The following is a 17,480-nucleotide window of genomic DNA, read 5'->3' as shown; positions in this document are numbered from 1 at the left end:
CCGTCGCCGCGCGCCAGGAGCGCGTCGTCTCCAGTGAGGGCGCCGGCGGGCGGCGCCAAGACGCTGACGCTGGCCGAGGCCGTCGCGCAGCAGAAGAGCAAGAACAAGAGCAAGGCCGTCGAGCCGCCGCCGATTCAGGTGCCTCCAGCTGCAGCCGCAGCAGTCGACGTCCCGGAGCCGCCGCAGTCCGCGCCGGCCGCGCGCTCGCCCGCGCAGCCCGTGGCCGAGCCGCCCGCGACCGGCGGAAGCAGCAGCAGCAGCAAGAGCGCCAAGAAGAAGCAGCAGCAGCGCGAGCCCGTCAAGGACGCGGCGCCCACGATCCCGGCCGTGGTGGAGGACGACGCCATGGCCAAGCTGCACCTGACGGACCTGTCGCACCTCACGGGCGTGGCGCAGCACGCCAAGCCCAAGCTCAAGGTGTCGGAGAGCGGCCGCTTCGAGGACCAGTTCTACCACGCGCACGACGGCAGCAAGGCCATGGCCAGGCTGCGCAAGCGCGCGTACCAGAAGAAGACGGTGCACATGAGCGGCAACGACGTGGAGCAGTTCTCGGACGCCGACATCATCACGAGCGGCTACCTGGTCAAGCAGGGCTCCTTCTGGAAGTCGTGGCGCCGCCGCTTCTTCATCCTGCGGCGGGACCGCCCCGTGCTCTGCTACTACACGTCGGCGGAGGAGCTGGCCAAGCTCGGAGAGGTCACTATCGACGAGAACACGCGCGTGCAGCCCACGCCCAAGGACGACTTCCCGCACAGGTTCACCATCGAGACGGAGGGCCGCAAGCTCACGCTCGTCGCCGAGCAGGGCAAGGAGAGCATGGACGCCTGGATCTCGTGCATCAACGGCTGCATCTCGCAGCGCGCCAGGTCGTCGACTCGCGCCACGATGAACGGGTCGTTCAATCGCCGGTCGGAAGGCGGATCCTTCCGCACGCAGCTGCAGGCGCGCACCTCGGAGAGCTCGCCCATGCTGGACGACCTCAGCATGGACCGCGCCAGCTTCTCGCGCATGGAGAGTCCGCACATTGCGAGCGGCATGAACGCCATGAAGCGCTTCTCAACAGACTCGACGGTGATCCAGCAGGCCGCCAACGACTCCAGGTCCATCCGAGAAAACGAGGAGAAACAGAAGCAGAAACAGAAGCAGCAGCAGGAACAGGAGTACAGGTTACTCCGGAACTCGCGGCTCACCAGCGTGGTGTCTGCGCCCCTGGACGGGGCGAAGGGGAAACCTCGGCTCGTTCGCTCAGTCAGTGCTGGATCCATTCTGACGCAGGCGTCGTCGATTTCCGGCGCGGTTCGTGCGTACGACGACAACGGAATTGCGATGATGATGCACTCGCCGTCCCGCTCGGCAAGCAACCTGCACGCGGCTCAAGGGACGTCCAACTCTGCGCGCGCTCCAAGCTTGAGTTTGCCCGGATTCAAACCTCGCCCGAGCGTGGAGCTGGCTGTGTCGGTGGGCTGCAAGGCGGTGCAAGATGTGCCGCAGATGCTAGTGGTTCTGTTCAATATCGGTCAGGGACAGCGACCGGAGGAAATATCACGGACGGAGATGCGGAGCTCACTTTCACTCCGGTCATGCGGCGGCGATTACTACGCTCGAGACTTCAACGCCTTGCTGTCCGTTCCTCGTGCTGCGCGCTCGATGCTGCAGTTTGAGGTGTACTCTGTGGTAAATCCTTCCTCCGAGTCTCTTGAGCACCAGAAATCGCTTGGATTCGTGCGGGTTTCAGCGCTGGACGTGTTGTTTTCGCGTGAATCGTCCATGCTGCTGGAGTGTCACCAGAAGGACTCAGCCAAGCAACAGCTTTACTATCTCATCCTGGACCGATTTGTCCCGCCCAGCCACAGCATCAACGTGAGCCACGCGTACACGTATGCGAAGCACCACTTCTTGGTGGACACCCAGCAGATGGAGAAGCGCAAGTCAGGGGACCTGGCTAGCTCTGCTATCAGCTTGAGGGGCGGTTTAAGCTACAGTGAGATGCTTCGCGGTCAGGTGGACTCGTCCACGCCCAACCACATTCTGGTTTCCGAGGAGTTGTCGGCATCGTACGTGTCAGTCTCGATGACTGTCGCTTTTCTCAAGTATCTCCAGCGTCGTAACGTCACCCGCATCGACGAAGCGAAGCAGGTGATCCATGACATGCGGCAACATATTCAGGCCAACTCGGGCGCGAATGCTTCTTCCAGCGCTCGCGTGCAAGATGTGGAGGATCGGATGCGGGACGTGGAACTTGAGATGGCTCACTACATGCGGCTCCATGCGTCCTATCAAGAGAACCTCAAGCGATATGAGACGATGCTGGCCTCGCTTGAAGATGGACGAGAGCAGGGCATCACTGGATGCCTGAAACGGAGCAATATGAAGAAGGACAAGGCCACAGCCTTCATGGCAACCAATCTTAACTGTCACCTAGTGCGTGGAAGGCGGGTGCATCTGGCAGACGATGCTGAGAGAAGCGAGCAGGCTCGACGAGGCAGTTTAGCCTCCACATCGTTGGACGAAGACTCTACATCTGATGATAGCGATAGCGAGACGTCCGCCGCATCCGAGTACGTGTACTCAGTGGTGACCCACGGCTGTGCTGCCGCTCACATTATGGGGTTCAAGGAGGGTGGCTTGCGTCGCCTTCAGCAGCAGTTGGTGTCTCAAAGCCCACCGGACCCTCGTCTGCGCGAACGCATTGAAATGAGAGAAGACATTGTGCGCTCGCAGGTGCTGGCTATTGCGGGTGCTTCATTCCTGAATGCCGTAGGTCTGGCTGCAACTCGCGGTGGTCTGCACCGCCAGCGCCTGCAGTTGTCCTGCTCGACGGGCTTTTTGCTGAGTATCGAGTCGTTGCTGAGCACGGTTGGTGCCGAGAAGGGAATGCTTGAGGATATGTCCGAGGGCGTGCGGTGGCTCAACAGTGTTGTCAGCTTCCAGCTTGTCCAGTCTGGAGAGACCAACCCGCGCATGGAAATGTCGAAGTGCGTTAGTGTCACAAGCACCCCAACCGGCGACCACGTCGTGGTTGCGTTCGCTGTCCCGCCTGACGTGTTTGCGAAACTGCCGGAAGTGCTCCAGCAAGGCCACGCGATTAAACTGCACGGAGTTATGTTCACCCAGGGCATCAATGAGATGCAGTCAGTGGCTAATCACTACCTGAACTCCAGTCTGCAGGATGAGCTCAACTTCGAGAGTGTGCAGATGTTGCAGCGGTATTTCCGAGTGTACCAGACCCAAGTGATGGCTGGCGCAGTTGATGACAAGAAGCGGGGAGCAGATCTAGCGGAGCTGGCTGAGCTACAGTCAGAAATTGAAGCGCTGACGGGCCGACTCAACATTCGCACGGAGAATGTGCAGAAGAAGTTCGTGAATATCCTCATCACGTCCAGTGATATCTGTCGGCGTCTAGGGGCAGGACGCACGACGTGCTGCAAGAGCGGCAAGGACCGCACGGCGATGTCCGTGACGCTGGAGACTTCGCGGCTGCTGGTGGACCACTTCCACGTGAGGCAGGGGGTGCACCTTTGCAACGCCATGAGGGAACGCGGCGTGCGGCGGGTCAACGTGTTGGCAAATACCGGCAAAACCAAGTTCGCATTCAACTCGTTCCAGCTCAAGTACATTCCTGACTGCTACAAGCCGCCTCTCGCCTGCGCGGACTCCCACGTGGCTTCTTAAAACAAGCCGTGGGGCTTTGCTGAAAGGTCTAGTAGGTAAGCTTGCCGTGCTCTTAGCCGTCTGTGAATTGAGTTCGTTGTACTCTGTAGGGTCGAGGTGTCAATCCCACAATGGATCGTTCATCATTTTGAGCTCCTTCTCTCGCTTCCGGCTGCGCTGCAACTTCTGGACCTGTGTCATATCCGATGAGTGAGTGAGTGACTCGTCTCCCACGCCAGGACTTCCAAGTGACGCACCGCAAAGCGAAGCTTCTGCTCGTGCTCGCGGTTGCTCTGCTCCAGCTCCTCGACCTTCGCTTGGAGGGCGGCCACTGTCGGGTTGAAGTGGGTGGCTTCGTGGAGCTGCTCCTCCAGCGCGTTGATCTGCTCGCGATACTTCTGACGAAGCTCGTGCTGACAATATTCGTGAGAGAACTGCAGGCCAGTGTAAAAAGCGACGACGGGAACCCAAGGCTCACCTGCTGATGAAGAAGCTGCGCGGCGATTTTCTCTCCGAGTGCTGCCACCTCTGAGCGCTGCGTGCGCAGAGCGTCTTGCTGTTCCAGCAGATGGAGCAGCAGTTCATCTTTCTCACGCGACCCGATTTTCTCCAGCGCCGCTCTTACGGTAGGCGAGGATCCTTCGTCCACACTACCGGTCTGCTCCTGGTCTTTCTCACGTTGCCACAGGGTTCTGAGCTGTATGGCGAGGTCCTCGACGGATGCTGACGGCGAACTGGCGAGATCAGGGCCTGGGTCAGCTTCATCACTTGCCTGTCTGGAGGTTGGCGCGTCCGAGTCGCCCGTCGGATGTTGAGAAGTTCCGGACTGAAGAGCAGCGTGAGCTTCCATGGCTCGTTGCAGACGAATTGCAGCTGGCACCTGGGGACCGATGAGCCAAGCAAAGGTAAAGTGTGGATGATGCTAAGCGAATATGGACGCGGAGGGAGACTTACGACAAGGCGCTCGCTAGATCCATTGCTTCCGCTGAAGAAGGAAGAGCGCGAGTGAGCCATGACCGGCGGCTTCAAAGGTAAGGTGAAGCAACCGTCTTGCGCTCTGTTGGCTTGGTGAAGAGTCGTAACGACCATCGTCATTTACAGACTCGTCACAGAAGTATTTGGAGTCTGTTCGACGGACAGGACGGAACCTGCTGAGTATGATGCGAGAATCCTTTTATTTAGTGGTCTATGAAATGTGCAAAGTTTGGTGAAGGAGGCCGCGGCAGGAAGCGAGCGACTCAGAGATCGAACTCTTCCTCGTGGACGTCAAAGTGGCACATGCCAATAGCCGTGATGGCGTTCTCAGTGGATCGTTTCAATGCTTCCGATCCCGACACAAAGACCCCCACAGTCGAGTTCCCATTGGAAACAACTTCCGGGTGCGTGGCCACGAATTGCTTGTGCGAGTCGTACACTTTCCGCATGAGCTCGTCCATACTTGGGCGATGGCCGACGTCCACCTGGTACTCCGAGATGAGGTCGCGGAATGTGTGCACGTCGCTGGCGTATGGCTGGACACCTCCCGGTGTGACCGACTGCCCGAATGCGTCCACAGTCTCCTTGTTCGTCTTGGCTTCCGCAAAGGTGAAGGCGTAGACCACCAGCATGACGACAAGAATCACCACCACAATCTCCACGAAATTCTGCAGTGGCCAGAGGTTCTTGTCGTCCACCTGTACCTTGGTCCCGTACTTGACCGCGATCCAGATCACCAGCGTCAGGAAGAACGACAGCGTGTACACGACCGCCTTACTGGCGCGATAACGGGTGAGCGGTTGGGCGAACGGCTGAGCTGCTGTGGACGTAATGGTGGTGTCATATCTCGTTGCCGACACGTGCGGCTTCCCAGTGAGTCGGTTGTGATCGATCGGAACGGCGAGCTGGTCGTCGGTTGGTGCGCGTGTGAGACTGAAGTACAGCGTGAAGTGGCTCTGCTGCAGGTCGAGCTGCTTGATCTGCATCAGCAGCGGGTGGATCTCCTCCAGCAGCGACAGCTCACGGAATGTGAAGATGAAGAAGGTCTTCTGACGCAGTGGCGCGCCCTGCCGCAGCTTGAACACCACGTCTTCCAGGATGGCAATCAGCGGAGTGACTCCAATCCCGCCGCCAACGAGGCACAGCGTCGGATACTCGTCGTACAGTTCCAGCGACGCGCCGTAGAAGCCGTCCATGTACACGACCGGAAGTACGTCCTTGGTTTTGCAGTCCTCCGAGTACGCGACGAGCTCCTGTGTCCAGTCACCGAGCGACTTGAGTAGAATGGTTATCGTGTCGGGACTGGTGCGCGGCGACGAGCTGATAGTGAAGGCGTGCCATTGGAGTTTGGAGATTGCGGGCACGTTCAGGTACACGAAGTGCCCGACCTTGTAGTCTCCGGCTATCGTGGAGGAACGGGCGAGCACAACCTTGACGACGTCATGCGAGAGCGTCGTGAATTCGCGCACAGTCACAGGCGTGAAGCCATTGGCGCTGGAGAGCACGCGGCAGAACGTGTAGAGCATGACGGACGGGAACAGCCAGGCGAGCGTGTTGTTCCAGTGGAGTACAACGAACACAGTCGCGAGGATGAAGAGGTGGTGCACCGAGTAGAACGTGTTGTACATCTTGCGGCGCACCCACGGGATGGAGGTGAAGCTGATGGCCAGGAAGCACAGCAGAGCGATGGTACCAAACGTGTTCATCCACCGATCCTTGCCGTCGTCTCCAACCGCGCAGTTCCTGAAGCACGGAAGTGCCTCCTCGACCCACGTGCCCTCCTTGATCCAGGCCCAGTAGAACCCGGTGCAGTGCAGGAAGGCCGTCAGCACAGTGATAACCCCGAGCCAGCGGTGATACTTGATGCCGTTGGCGTACGAGATATTGAGGAACTCCATCCACATGCAGTTGCGCGTGGCGGGGAGGAAGAGGAACGCCATGTTGTAGATGCAGACGAAGCCGAAGGTGAGCGCGACGATCTCCAGGTACCCGACGAAGTCGAGCTCTGGATTCTTCTGCTTCATGCGGGTCACGCGCGCTCGATAGAAGTACTGAAACACGTAGATGTTGCCCCCGATAAGGAACGCGAGGATGAGCAGCTCTCCGATGCTGGTCTGGACCACGCGCCCCATCACGCGCGGCTTGACACGGAGAAATCTGGTTAAGGCGAGCACATAGCGCGATGTGATCCGGCGGACGTTGAAGTGGCGAAGGAACTCGATAAGGAGGATCGACGCGGCCAGCGGGATGAAGCACAAGAAGAAGAAGTACGTGGGCCGAACCATTTCCGAGTGGCCAACCGGAGCGCCCTTCGGTTTGACCGCGGGCACGCCATACCAGGAGCCGATGGTCACGCTCACTTTGGTGGTGTACGAGTCCGAAAAGTGGAAGAGCTGCCCGTACGTGTACAAGAAGATCGACGCCAGGATCACGACCTGGGAGACGTTTCCGAGTGGAGCCAACTTGTCAGCCCAAGCCGAGGGTCCGAACGTTTGACGAGCAGAGCTCCTGTCTTGACCCTGGTCCGCGATGGTCTTGATATTCGTGAATGCTGCATCCGGATCAGGCGAGGCCATGGCGCTGCCTGCCGTCATGGTGGGCTGAAGGTTGGTCGGTGAGAGTTGCTGGAGCTGGGGACTTGCGGGGGAATCGGGAAATGAATCGGAGGAAGGACGACACACGCAACCATTGTTGACTTGGCGCTACTGGACCCTGGACGTTGATAGTACAGGCGGGTCACTACAGCTATGCGACGAGGGTGAACCAGGGATACCGAACGGAGCACAACGTCGCCGTTAAATCGTCCAAAATACCTGCTCAGCATGGCATGGCACGCGCTCCCGGCGGTCTGGACTGGACGACATATAACACACATGCGTTGTTGTATGGCTATGACGGTTAAAGGCACGCGTCGACCAGAGAAACCGCTAGTACTGAGCAGCAGTGTCTGCGTGCCTCAAGCCAATGAATGACCTGGATCGTAACATGCGATTGTTTCCTCGTGTTGCTCGTACGAGGCCACCCCATTGTTCAGGTTTGCATCTTATCTCCAAAGGCATAGTATCGTTGGGAATCCCAACTATTGTACGTTTCGTAGGCAGTTGTTTGAACTAACTACCTGTATGAAGACTGATTGAATGATATTGTAGCGATGTGGGCGAGGAACATCGTTCATACATGAAGCAGATTGCATTGGTTTGCGTTTTGCACAATCCCAAACGGACACTCACAAGGAATGAAACTTTAGTTTTGTTTCATGCCTCAATCTTGCTACGGTTCATTTTAATACCGACATGAATCGATGAAAGCTTAGTGTGAATCACCTCACGTGAAGCGCAGACGTAGTAGGTCACTTGGCACTGAATGATCAGAGCCCACCAACTGATGCTTCCCTGAGGTCTATCGCCGCCACTACAAGGCAAGCTGTGCTACAAGCGTTTAAAAGTAAAGGATAATGCACCTCCATCACTACTGCAGCATCAAATGCACGCCTACGGTTTAGAGAAAAGCTAACCGTGAGCCTGACCATTCACGCTCGTATCATGAAGCGTCGCTATCAGTTGCAGTTCGCCTCTAGGAATCTCCAGAAGATATGAACCAGCGCGAGGCATCGGAGGACGGCGTCCAGCCCGCGAGCGATGCCAAAGAGCTGCGCGAAGAAGATGCGCTCGCAGCGGCGCAAATCGGGATGACGGCGACGCGCAGCAAGTTGGAGAAGCTCATGAGCGGCTTCACCACTTTCGACGACGTCATGCGCATCGGGACGCGGGTAAGATATAGGACTCTTGCTATGCATGCAGCTGTGTGTTGTTGACTGACGACTGCCGGGTGTGATACAGCAACGCCGCGAGAAGGACGAGTATCGGTTGGCCGAGATGCGGCAGGAAATGGGGCGGCTGGAGCACAAACTGGAGGCGGAGATCAAGAAGCGCATCGAGATGAACAAGTCGCTGCAGAACTACTGCGACGAGCAGGTGGCGCACATGACGGAGGCCTTCGAGGCGCTGCTGAGCGACCGCGCCAAGCAGGTGGATGACCGACTCGACCGCCTGACGCAGGAGATCAACGACCTGCAGGCGCTCGTGGCCAAGGAGAAGCGCGACATCCCGCTCATGATCGAGAACAAAACGAACGAGCTGACGCAGAAGCTCGTCGCCTTCATGGACGCGTTCGAGGAGGAGAGACAGCGACGAACGAACCAGGAGGCGATGATTCTCAAGCGCCTGAGTGACCATGAGCACCACACGGCGGAAACCTTCGAGCGGGAGCGGGTACGATACGGAGGGAGCTGTAGACATTGTTTACTTTGTGCTATGCGGCTTAGCGTATCTTCTGTTGTTGGTGCATGGATTGCAGCATGACCGCGAGCTAAAGTACTCGACCCTGAAGAACGCGCTGGACACGTACAGCTCGACTCAGATACGCGGGGATGAACGCTTTCACGCGTTCGCACAGGAGGAGATCGCCAAGATACAGAACGCTCTGGTGGCTGAAGCGCAGGTACAAATTCAGCTCTACTTGTTGTCTGCATTGCCTCAGCTAAACTAAACCCAGACTTTGTATTTCCACGACAGGCTCGCGAGCGCGAAGACGACGAGATCGTGGAGGCTCTCAACCGCTACACCGCCAAACTGCAAGACAGCCTCAAGGTCATCACGAGTCCAGATGCGTAGAATGCACAGGACGATTGCTCGAATGTCCATGTAGAATGCTATGTACTAGTGCTCAATATCGCGCATATCTAAATCTATGCTAGCAGGCGATCCAATTCTTGAGGAGAGGCGAGTTCCTTCTCCTTCAACTGCGAGCGCTCGACCGCTTTCTCTGCCTCTTTCTACCAATTCGGTCGCCCGAACGCCGGGATGAAGCTAGCGATCGAAGTCACCGTGTATCCGCATATCATGCCCTCCCAAAGCCCCAGGAGACTGGGGTGAGACGTGCGGACACCCAAGAAGTAGGCCGAGGGGATCCCAACCAGCCAGGCACCAGCAACCATGCCAACTGCCAGCGGCATCGGTCGCGCCTGAGCCTGCAGAACGGCCTACATACAACATTTGAATTAGTGTAATACTCATAACACTCGTGGTCTTGATCTGCTCAAGGAAACAAAAGCAAAGCGTCACTTACCAGCGCGTAGCAGAAGAACGACAGAATGAAATACGCCAACGCCGCAAGGCCACACACTTGGCTGAAAGTATCGATAACCTCAGGACTGTCGGAGAAAATCCGACCAAGGTGTTTGCGAGAACTGACGATGACCACGCTGTTCAACGCGGTGAGCGTGGCAATGCAGACCCACATATTTGGGCGGCAAGAATCGCCCGCGAAGGCTCACCAGCCCCAAGGTGGTTCCCGATGCGAGTGACCGAGGCATTGATGACAGCGTAGAGGGGGCTTGTGGCGAAGTAGAACAGCTCCATCATGGCGTTGTGCGTTCCGAGTTGAATTTCACCGATCTTCGCGGCAAACAGCGTCAGCACCGTCAGTTGAGCGTTCTCCAACAGCTCCCTAACTGCAAGTGGCATCCCCACGGACACCAAGTTCCACACGATTTCCTTGTCGAGGAAGCTGCTGTCCCAGCGCCAGGAGCATCGTCGGTGATACTTGCGGTACCAGTTCATGTAGGCGACATAGCTAACCAGTCGCAAAGCCACCGCCACCGCTGTGCCCAGCGGACAACCCGCAAACCCAAGCTCGGGTAGTCCGAACCGACCGTAAGTGAGCCCGGCCGCGAAGTATCCGTTGAACGCGACCATGAGCACATCAAACACGGCGGTTGGGAGGACGATGTTCTGCGCCTGGAAGAAACTCGCGAGCACCTGGAACATGCTGCGAGGCCACAGCCACAGCAGCGACAGCCGCCCGTACTGGCCTGCGAGAGACGCCACGTGCTCTGCGACCCCCGCGGTCAGCAGCAAAGTGTCCAGGTTCCACCAGAGCAGCGCCATCGGTGCGCAGACCACCGTGACCAGCAGACACGTGAGCAGCGTGTACTCGCCCACTAAGTGGTAGTTCTTGGCGCCGAAGGCCTGCGAGCAGAGCGAGTTCATGCCGCCGTTGAAGCCCTGCATGAAGACGAGCGTCGACAGGTCCAGGCACAGTTGCGCGTACGCGACGGCCGCGAGCTCGTCCACGCCCAGGTGGCCCATGACGCTGTGGTCTTTTGTGCTGTTGAATGCAAAAGCGATAGTGTATTGAATGCAGCTTCGCGAAGCTCCTGCCGGTTGGTTTCTAGAACGACTGCTAGCACGGCGACTCCTGGCAAGGATCGCCATGCGTCCGTTGTAGATCCTGCGTCCGTTGTGGATTCAAGTCTGAAACTACTCCACACAGCTCCCGAAGACTTGATTATGCTCTGTTGCCGTCTTGCAACGTCTTGCGGTATTTCTTGAGCTTGGTGTCCGAGCAAGTGTCGACGTACCGATCGACGATTTCTGGTACTGCATTGAAGATACCACCGAACTCTTCCCATGAGTCCTCCGTGTCCTCCAGTCCTTGCCAGCTCACGAGCAACTGCCATTCCTTTGCCTGGCGGTTGTACCGCCCATCTCGTACTGCTCGGACGCCCAGCTTTATCCCTTGGAGAGCGACATGGTGCTTGAGCTCTTCGGTGACATCGAGCGTTCCGTCCGCGTAGTGCTTTGGTCTGATGGCATGAACGTCAAACTGCTCACCAGTTAGCAGGTGCTCTATCATGTAGCTGGTAGGGAGCTCTTGGACAATCCGGAACGGTCCGACCCACCGGACCATCAGCTTCTTCCCCGACATCCGTGGTCTGCCCTCGACCACAACACAAAGTCGCCGACTGAAAATGCACATTCCCGGCCCTTCTTCGCTGCTTGTTGTCGTAGTCGGCGCTGCTCCTTCGCGTCAACTACTTCTGCATGGAGTTCGCGTAGACTGTTGCGCAGTGAGTCTAGCTGATCCTCGTATTGATGTAGGTCCCCTTGCGCTACTTCATGCGCTGTCGAACCCGCTCTTGGCTTCAGGACTACGCTCACGATGGGCTCACGGTCCAGCCCGGTGAAAACTTCCAACGGGGACTTCCCCATTAAGGAACGGACTGGTGTCTGGTTCAAGTTGGATTGCACGACCGGTAGTAAATATTCCCAGTTTCGTGAGTCGAGTTGAAATTCGAGCAGGAGTACACGAACGACCTGAAGTATATCCCGATTCAAGCGCTCCACTGTGCCGTTAAGCCAGGGCGAATAAACAGGAACAAATCGCTGCTCAGCCCCTAGCCTGCTCTTGAGATCGCCCATGAGAGTGTTGCGGAAGTGCGATCCGTTATCCGACATCCACGTCTCTGGCAATCCGAATCGTTTGTACCAGTCGAGTACTGCCGTGGCGGCTACTAGCCCGTCGTCACTCTGACATGCCACGAGCTCACAGTAATGGGACAGATCATCCTTTAGGACAAGCAAGTACTGTGACTCGCCGTAGCTGTCCCCCATGGACAGGAAGTCCATATGCAGCAATTCGTTCCGCCGAGTCGCCGTGTGTGTGCTATTCCACGGACGCTGAATTAGCATCCCGCCCTTGACATGCTTGCACAACACTCAGTCAGCCACAAATCGTTCGACACGGTTCCGGAGGTCTGCTATCACGAACTCATCGCTGAGTAATTGTAGCATAGCGTCCGCTCCGCGGTGTGCTCGTACGCCACAGTGAGCAATAATCATCACACGCGTAACGAGACCCTCATCACTGGATGGCAGCCATATTTTACCGCCTGCAGTCCAAATAGCATTCCCGTCCTGCTCAAATCCTGGACCTGGATTATCTGCGGCGGTCTGCGACTTCTTGATCGACTCCAATGTTGGCCACTCGAACTGCTCGTCCTGCAGTGGTCGCAGCCTCGAAAGTGTCGTCCCATTACCCACCCGTGCTGCCTTCACCTGAACGATTCCTCGCTGTGGTGGCTGTCCCTGCGGTGTCCACCGCGATACTATATCCGCCCACAGGTTCCGTTCGCCGTCGATATGCTCAATCGTGTATCGCAAACACGAAATGCGCAGCGCCCACCGGAGTAACTTGCCCCGGGTGTGCTTCTTGACGTCTTCTGAAGGCGAGAAAATCTGAATCAAATTAGAATGGTCACAGAAAGCTTTGAACCCCTTCTCTCTCCAGGATGCAATCCAATGAGATACACGCTCGAACCACGGGGTAGGCTTCCTTCTCGACGACTGACCAGTGCACTTGTGCGCCTCTAAAGACACCACCTTGGCAAATCAAAAGTTCATGGGCTTGTTCTTCAACTGGAACTCCATCTCTCCAATCTCGAACCTGGGTCAGGATAATTGACCACCCGTAGTCACTGGCGTCAGTCAGCAGACAAATTGTTGTCTTATCTTCGGGAAAATAGAGTTCGGCCGAGTTTGCAATACTCTGGAGCGCTTGCGAGTATGCACCTCGTTCATCATCAGACCAAGTGAGGGCTGCTGCTCTTGCTGAGTGCTTGTTTCTGCTGCGGCTCACCAGCGCTCCATTGAGCTTCGACTGCATCGGCTCGAAGACTCGTGCAAAGTCAATCACGCTGTCTCGAATCCAGTTGCACGCACACAGAAAACGCTGGAGGTCAGCTGTCGTTTGAGGCAATGGCAACGACACTAGAGCCGACAGTCGCTCCGGGTCCTGCCGGATGCCTTGGCCATCGATGATCCGGCCGCACCATGACACCTCAAACGCCATCAGCACACTCTTCTTCGCGTTCAATTTCAGGCGATGCTTGGCCGTCAACTCGTAGAAAAGTCTCAGGTTCGCCAGAAACTCTTCCTCCGTCCGGCCGTAGACAATAATGTCATCAATCCAGATGAGAGCTCCTTTGTACAGCAGTGGCTTATATACTGTCTGCATCTGATTCTGGAAATGTAAGGCGGAATCTGTCGCTCCTCGCGGGACACGTAGTGGCGTGTAGACACCATCATGTGTCATAAAGCTGAACATCTCCTGGCACTCCTCCGCGAGCATGATCTGCCAGAATCCCTTGAACATATCGAACTTGGCAATGAACTTCACGCCCGAGACGAACTTCAAAATAATCGAGAAGTGCGGCATGGTACCCGCAATTGGCACTGTCTTGTTGTTGATCTTGATGTAGTTGTTCGTCACCCTGAAGTCTCCGCTACTACCGGGCTTCAGCGCTGGCACTGCATTAGACGCCCACTTACTGAGATTATTTTTTCGCACCAACCCGGACTCAAGCAGCTGAGCGGCGTGGACTTCGAGGAATTGAAGCTGGGCAGGAGGATATCTGCGAGGCTTGCAGCGAACAGGCTCTTCTCCCTTCTTCAGCGTGACAACCAGGGGTTCTACCAGTGCTGGCTCATCATGTCCGATCCGTGTCCGATACAGTCTGCTGAACTCCCTGCTGAGCATAATTACATCATCTCGAAAGTCCTTGTACTGGGAGTCACTTAGCACCTTCTTCACCTCCTCACACATCCGATCCAACTCAAACTTAATCTCTGCATCCACGGTTTCACCCACCTCAGGTTCATCAGGAAAATCATCGTGATTAAGCTCAATACTGGTATTTACGAGCTGCTCGAACGCGCGCTTCACGTCAATGCCCAGTCGTTTCATCACTTTTCGGCTCAGAAGGAATTGTTTTTCACCTTCCACCACCAGACAGTCGAGCTTGTAGAGATTCACTGGCCCTGCAGACGTGCGGATCTGCACGTCAATCTGCGCTGCTTCATGACAAAATGTGACATTGCCGCCGACTCCTTCTACTGGTTCAGGTTCGAGTAGGCGTGTAGTCGTAAGTGTGCGGCCCATCGCCCGCACCTGGTTCACTGCATCCGCCGGGAGAATGCACTTGTCTGCTCCCGTGTCTGGACACATCGATATCTCCACAGCTCCGTTAATAAGGACTGTATACTCCTCGTCATCACTGCCTTTTGCTGGAGATGCGCCTTCTTCTGCTCCACCCCCACATTCCTGCTGCTTACCAACGACCGCTCTCTTCACCTTCCAATTCTTGGACTGCTGTGCCTCCCGTGCAGCTTTCTTCTCATCAGGTGTGGCGACCGGGCAATCCCGCAGCCAATGTTCTCCCTTACAATGTAGGCATCCCGTGCGCGGCGGCGGTCGTCCTTTAGGGCCACTACCTTGTTGGGGCCGTGCAACGTCGCTGCCTCCTGCGTGTAGCGTTGCTTGGATGCTGCCCTTCGGGCTCTGTTGCACCGTTTCACGACGATATTCCCCGGCACAGACACAGCCTTGCCGCTCTTCCGGTTACTTGATTTAGACGTTGTGTGCGCAGCATCAGCTTGTCGGAAACGATTGTAGAATAATTGCTGCAGCTCAGCACGCTCGAGTACCAGTTTGTACAGTAACTGATCGTTAATGCGGATGTGGCGAAACTTGACTAACTCCAGCATCCCTTTGATCTCGTCCCGCAGCATGGGTGGCGACAGGTTATCGACCAGAATCTTGGTCCTCTGCTTCATCCGTGCCACATAGTCATCGTCTGTCGGGGAGCCACGGCCCAGATTCTCGTGGAAGCCGTTGTCGGCAATGATTTTCTCGAACTGCCGGAAATACTTGGACACACGGTCAGGCACATCCTTGACCGTCATGTCCATCTTTAGCTGTTGCGCGAAAAGCGCTGAGGGATTCGCAAGATAGTCGCGATTCGTGATCTCGCACCTCTCCTTGACCTTGCTCATGATGTCCTCGTCCGTGATCTGCGCCTTGTCCTTGCCAATCTCGTACGTAGCGAGGAACGTCATCATGTCAGGATGAATAGCACTGCGTACACTCCGGACGACGGCCTTGTAGTCTTCGCCCGTCCACTCGCAGCGCTCCCTCACGTTCTCCTCGCTCTCGTGCCCTCCGCCACTTCACTAGCGATGCTTGGTCCCAGTCGACCAGCTTTGGCGGCACGATGTACTCGTAGACCGGCTGCGGAACCGTCATCTCCGCGTCGCCGTCGCTATCCAGCCTGAAGCGTGACGACATCTTGGTCTACTTGACTATCGATTGCGAACTGCTCGCAACTAAAGTATACTTTGTGGTTTTTTGTGCTGTTGAATGCAAAAGCGATAGTGTATTGAATGCAGCTTCGCGAAGCTCCTGCCGGTTGGTTTCTAGAACGACTGCTAGCACGGCGACTCCTGGCAAGGATCGCCATGCGTCCGTTGTAGATCCTGCGTCCGTTGTGGATTCAAGTCTGAAACTACTCCACAGACGCTCAGCTCTGTGATGGAGACGGCGAAGTAGCAGTACGTCGACAGAGCGCTGGGCAGCGCCAGCGCCAGCAGCGCGCGGGCTTCCTGTTCCTGTAGGCCGGCCGGCATGGTCGGGAGTAGGTAGAGCAGAATGCGCGATGTGTCGCGTCGTTTCAAGATCAGTGTAGCCATGTCTGCTTCAACTTTGCCAAATGTTGACACACTTTCGGACGAATGCAAATTTGATCTTGGTGGCCCACCAAGAGCAGGGCTGCTAAAGGGGGGATACTTGTTAGACTGTGGTGTGCATATACACGTTTACTGCGAGCAGTATCTGCGACCGGGATACAACTACAAAACAAAAGTACAAAGGCTCTTCTGTTGGTTTGCCTAATCAAATCAAACTTTGACTCAAGGTTTATCACGCAGGATACGTAAAATCGCACAATAGTTCAGCAGTTATTGGTCCGTTACATAGTCACTAAGCAGCATAGCAATGAAATTGCGAGCCCAGACCAGATAAAAAGGGGTCCATGTATCCTCGCTCGGCGCAGTATCCTCGTCAGCAAAGCCAACGCGTAGATAAGTCGTACGCTATCCCAGTCCGTCGCTGGTTCCTCCAACGGTAAAACTACCCACAGAGGTGGCGTGCCGGAGACAGAGGACCGCAGCGGTCTCACCTAGCTTCTGCCAAGGAGGGGGTGAACAGGCCACTCTATCCTCCAAATCAGCTTGACATCCCTCCTCCCACTCGCGCGCGCCCATTGGCCGCCTGTCACATCGTCTGATTACACTTGACAAGAAGATCACTTTCGAGCCCTGCTCCAAGCAAGCCGCGCTTGTCTCCGCCGCCCGCGCGTGTTGACGCGACGCGCTGCCCACAATGAGCCGCGCCCCTCCCCCTCCACCCGCCGCCGCCTCGGAGCGCACGCCGCTGCTGGCGCCGCCTGCTGACGTGCGCCTGACCGTCTCCTCGCCTCCTGCCCACTCGCCGCCCTCCCGCCTGCCGCGCTGGTTCCTACTCGCCATGCTGCTGAGCGTGTGCTGCACGCTGTCGTGGCTGGCGCTGCTGGCGCTGGGGCCGCGCCTGGACCTGCGCCTGGACGCCGCCTCGAGCCTCTACGCGGGCGTGCTCAACTCGCTGCTCGGCAGCTTCCTCTCGGCCAGCGGCTACTGCTGCCAGAAGTACGCGCACATCCGCGTGGCGCGCAACTCGGCGCTGGGCACGGCCACGATGCAGAGCGCGTACCTGGCGGGGCTCTTCCTGCTGGCCGTGGGCACCGTCTCGGCCGTCATCAACCTCGGCATCCTCGGCCAGGCCGTGCAGGCGCCCTTCGCGGCGCTCACGCTCATCTACAGCGCGCTGCTGGGCCGCTTCGTGCTGCGCGAGAGCTTCGGCGTCTACGACCTGCTCTCGAGCGCGCTCATCGTGCTGGGCGTCGGCGTCGACGTGTACGCGGCGCAGCTGGCCGACGTGCCGCAGCAGTCGTACACGCTCAAGTCGCTGGCCCGCCTGCTGGCCCGAGACTCGATTTTCCCGCTGGCCTACACGGTGCTGGCGCTGACGTACGCCACGCTGCTGCTGCGCCGCGTGCACACGGACAAGCTGCAGCGCCACCCCGTGGGGCTGCTCGCCTTCAGCTCGTGCGCGGGCGTCATGGCGGGCTTCACGTCGCTCGC

The 17,480-nt window shown here is 57.2% G+C and overlaps 6 protein-coding genes across 6 annotated transcripts; 2 read left to right on the top strand and 4 right to left on the bottom strand.

Annotated features, from left to right (window-relative positions):
- Positions 1-1,348: 1,348 nt before the first annotated feature.
- On the top strand, positions 1,349-5,391 carry PHYSODRAFT_354313 (hypothetical protein). The gene has a single exon (XM_009524928.1). The coding sequence runs from the start codon at positions 1,492-1,494 to the stop codon at positions 3,670-3,672; it is 2,181 nt and encodes a 726-aa protein (XP_009523223.1). The 5' UTR covers positions 1,349-1,491; the 3' UTR covers positions 3,673-5,391.
- A 2,827-nt stretch (positions 5,392-8,218) lies between these two features.
- PHYSODRAFT_558872 (hypothetical protein) lies at positions 8,219-9,343 on the top strand (the record flags this gene model as incomplete). The annotated part of the gene is made up of 4 exons (XM_009524927.1): positions 8,219-8,395; positions 8,466-8,897; positions 8,983-9,126; positions 9,201-9,343. 4 exons carry the CDS (start codon positions 8,219-8,221, stop codon positions 9,297-9,299), a joined length of 852 nt encoding a protein of 283 aa, XP_009523222.1. The 3' UTR covers positions 9,300-9,343.
- A 30-nt stretch (positions 9,344-9,373) lies between these two features.
- PHYSODRAFT_496396 (hypothetical protein) lies at positions 9,374-10,775 on the bottom strand (the record flags this gene model as incomplete). Its single annotated transcript, XM_009524926.1, has 4 exons — positions 9,374-9,460; positions 9,512-9,667; positions 9,754-9,874; positions 9,922-10,775. The coding sequence occupies 4 exons, from the start codon at positions 10,773-10,775 to the stop codon at positions 9,374-9,376; spliced, it is 1,218 nt and encodes a 405-aa protein (XP_009523221.1).
- A 2,167-nt stretch (positions 10,776-12,942) lies between these two features.
- PHYSODRAFT_410641 (hypothetical protein) lies at positions 12,943-13,191 on the bottom strand (the record flags this gene model as incomplete). Its single annotated transcript, XM_009524925.1, has 1 exon — positions 12,943-13,191. A coding segment is annotated over one exon (249 nt), but the record flags the coding sequence as incomplete, so codon positions are not given.
- Positions 13,192-14,166: 975 nt separating this feature from the next.
- PHYSODRAFT_403766 (hypothetical protein) lies at positions 14,167-14,772 on the bottom strand (the record flags this gene model as incomplete). Its single annotated transcript, XM_009524924.1, has 2 exons — positions 14,167-14,525; positions 14,580-14,772. Coding segments are annotated over 2 exons (552 nt in total), but the record flags the coding sequence as incomplete, so codon positions are not given.
- Positions 14,773-14,897: 125 nt separating this feature from the next.
- On the bottom strand, positions 14,898-15,549 carry PHYSODRAFT_384899 (hypothetical protein; the record flags this gene model as incomplete). Its single annotated transcript, XM_009524923.1, has 3 exons — positions 14,898-15,020; positions 15,090-15,449; positions 15,502-15,549. Coding segments are annotated over 3 exons (531 nt in total), but the record flags the coding sequence as incomplete, so codon positions are not given.
- Positions 15,550-17,480: the final 1,931 nt, after the last annotated feature.

The sequence above is a fragment of the Phytophthora sojae genome (genome assembly GCF_000149755.1).
Source record: "Phytophthora sojae unplaced genomic scaffold PHYSOscaffold_3, whole genome shotgun sequence".
NCBI classification, from domain to species: Eukaryota; Oomycota; class Peronosporomycetes; order Peronosporales; family Peronosporaceae; genus Phytophthora; species Phytophthora sojae.
Note: the sequence above shows the minus strand (reverse complement) of the source record. Positions and strands in the feature narration are given on the sequence as shown.

Bases quoted from the DNA above. Each gene is read 5' to 3' on its own strand.
- PHYSODRAFT_354313 (XM_009524928.1), top strand. From the start codon at position 1,492: ATGCTAGTGGTTCTGTTCAATATCGGTCAGGGACAGCGACCGGAGGAA.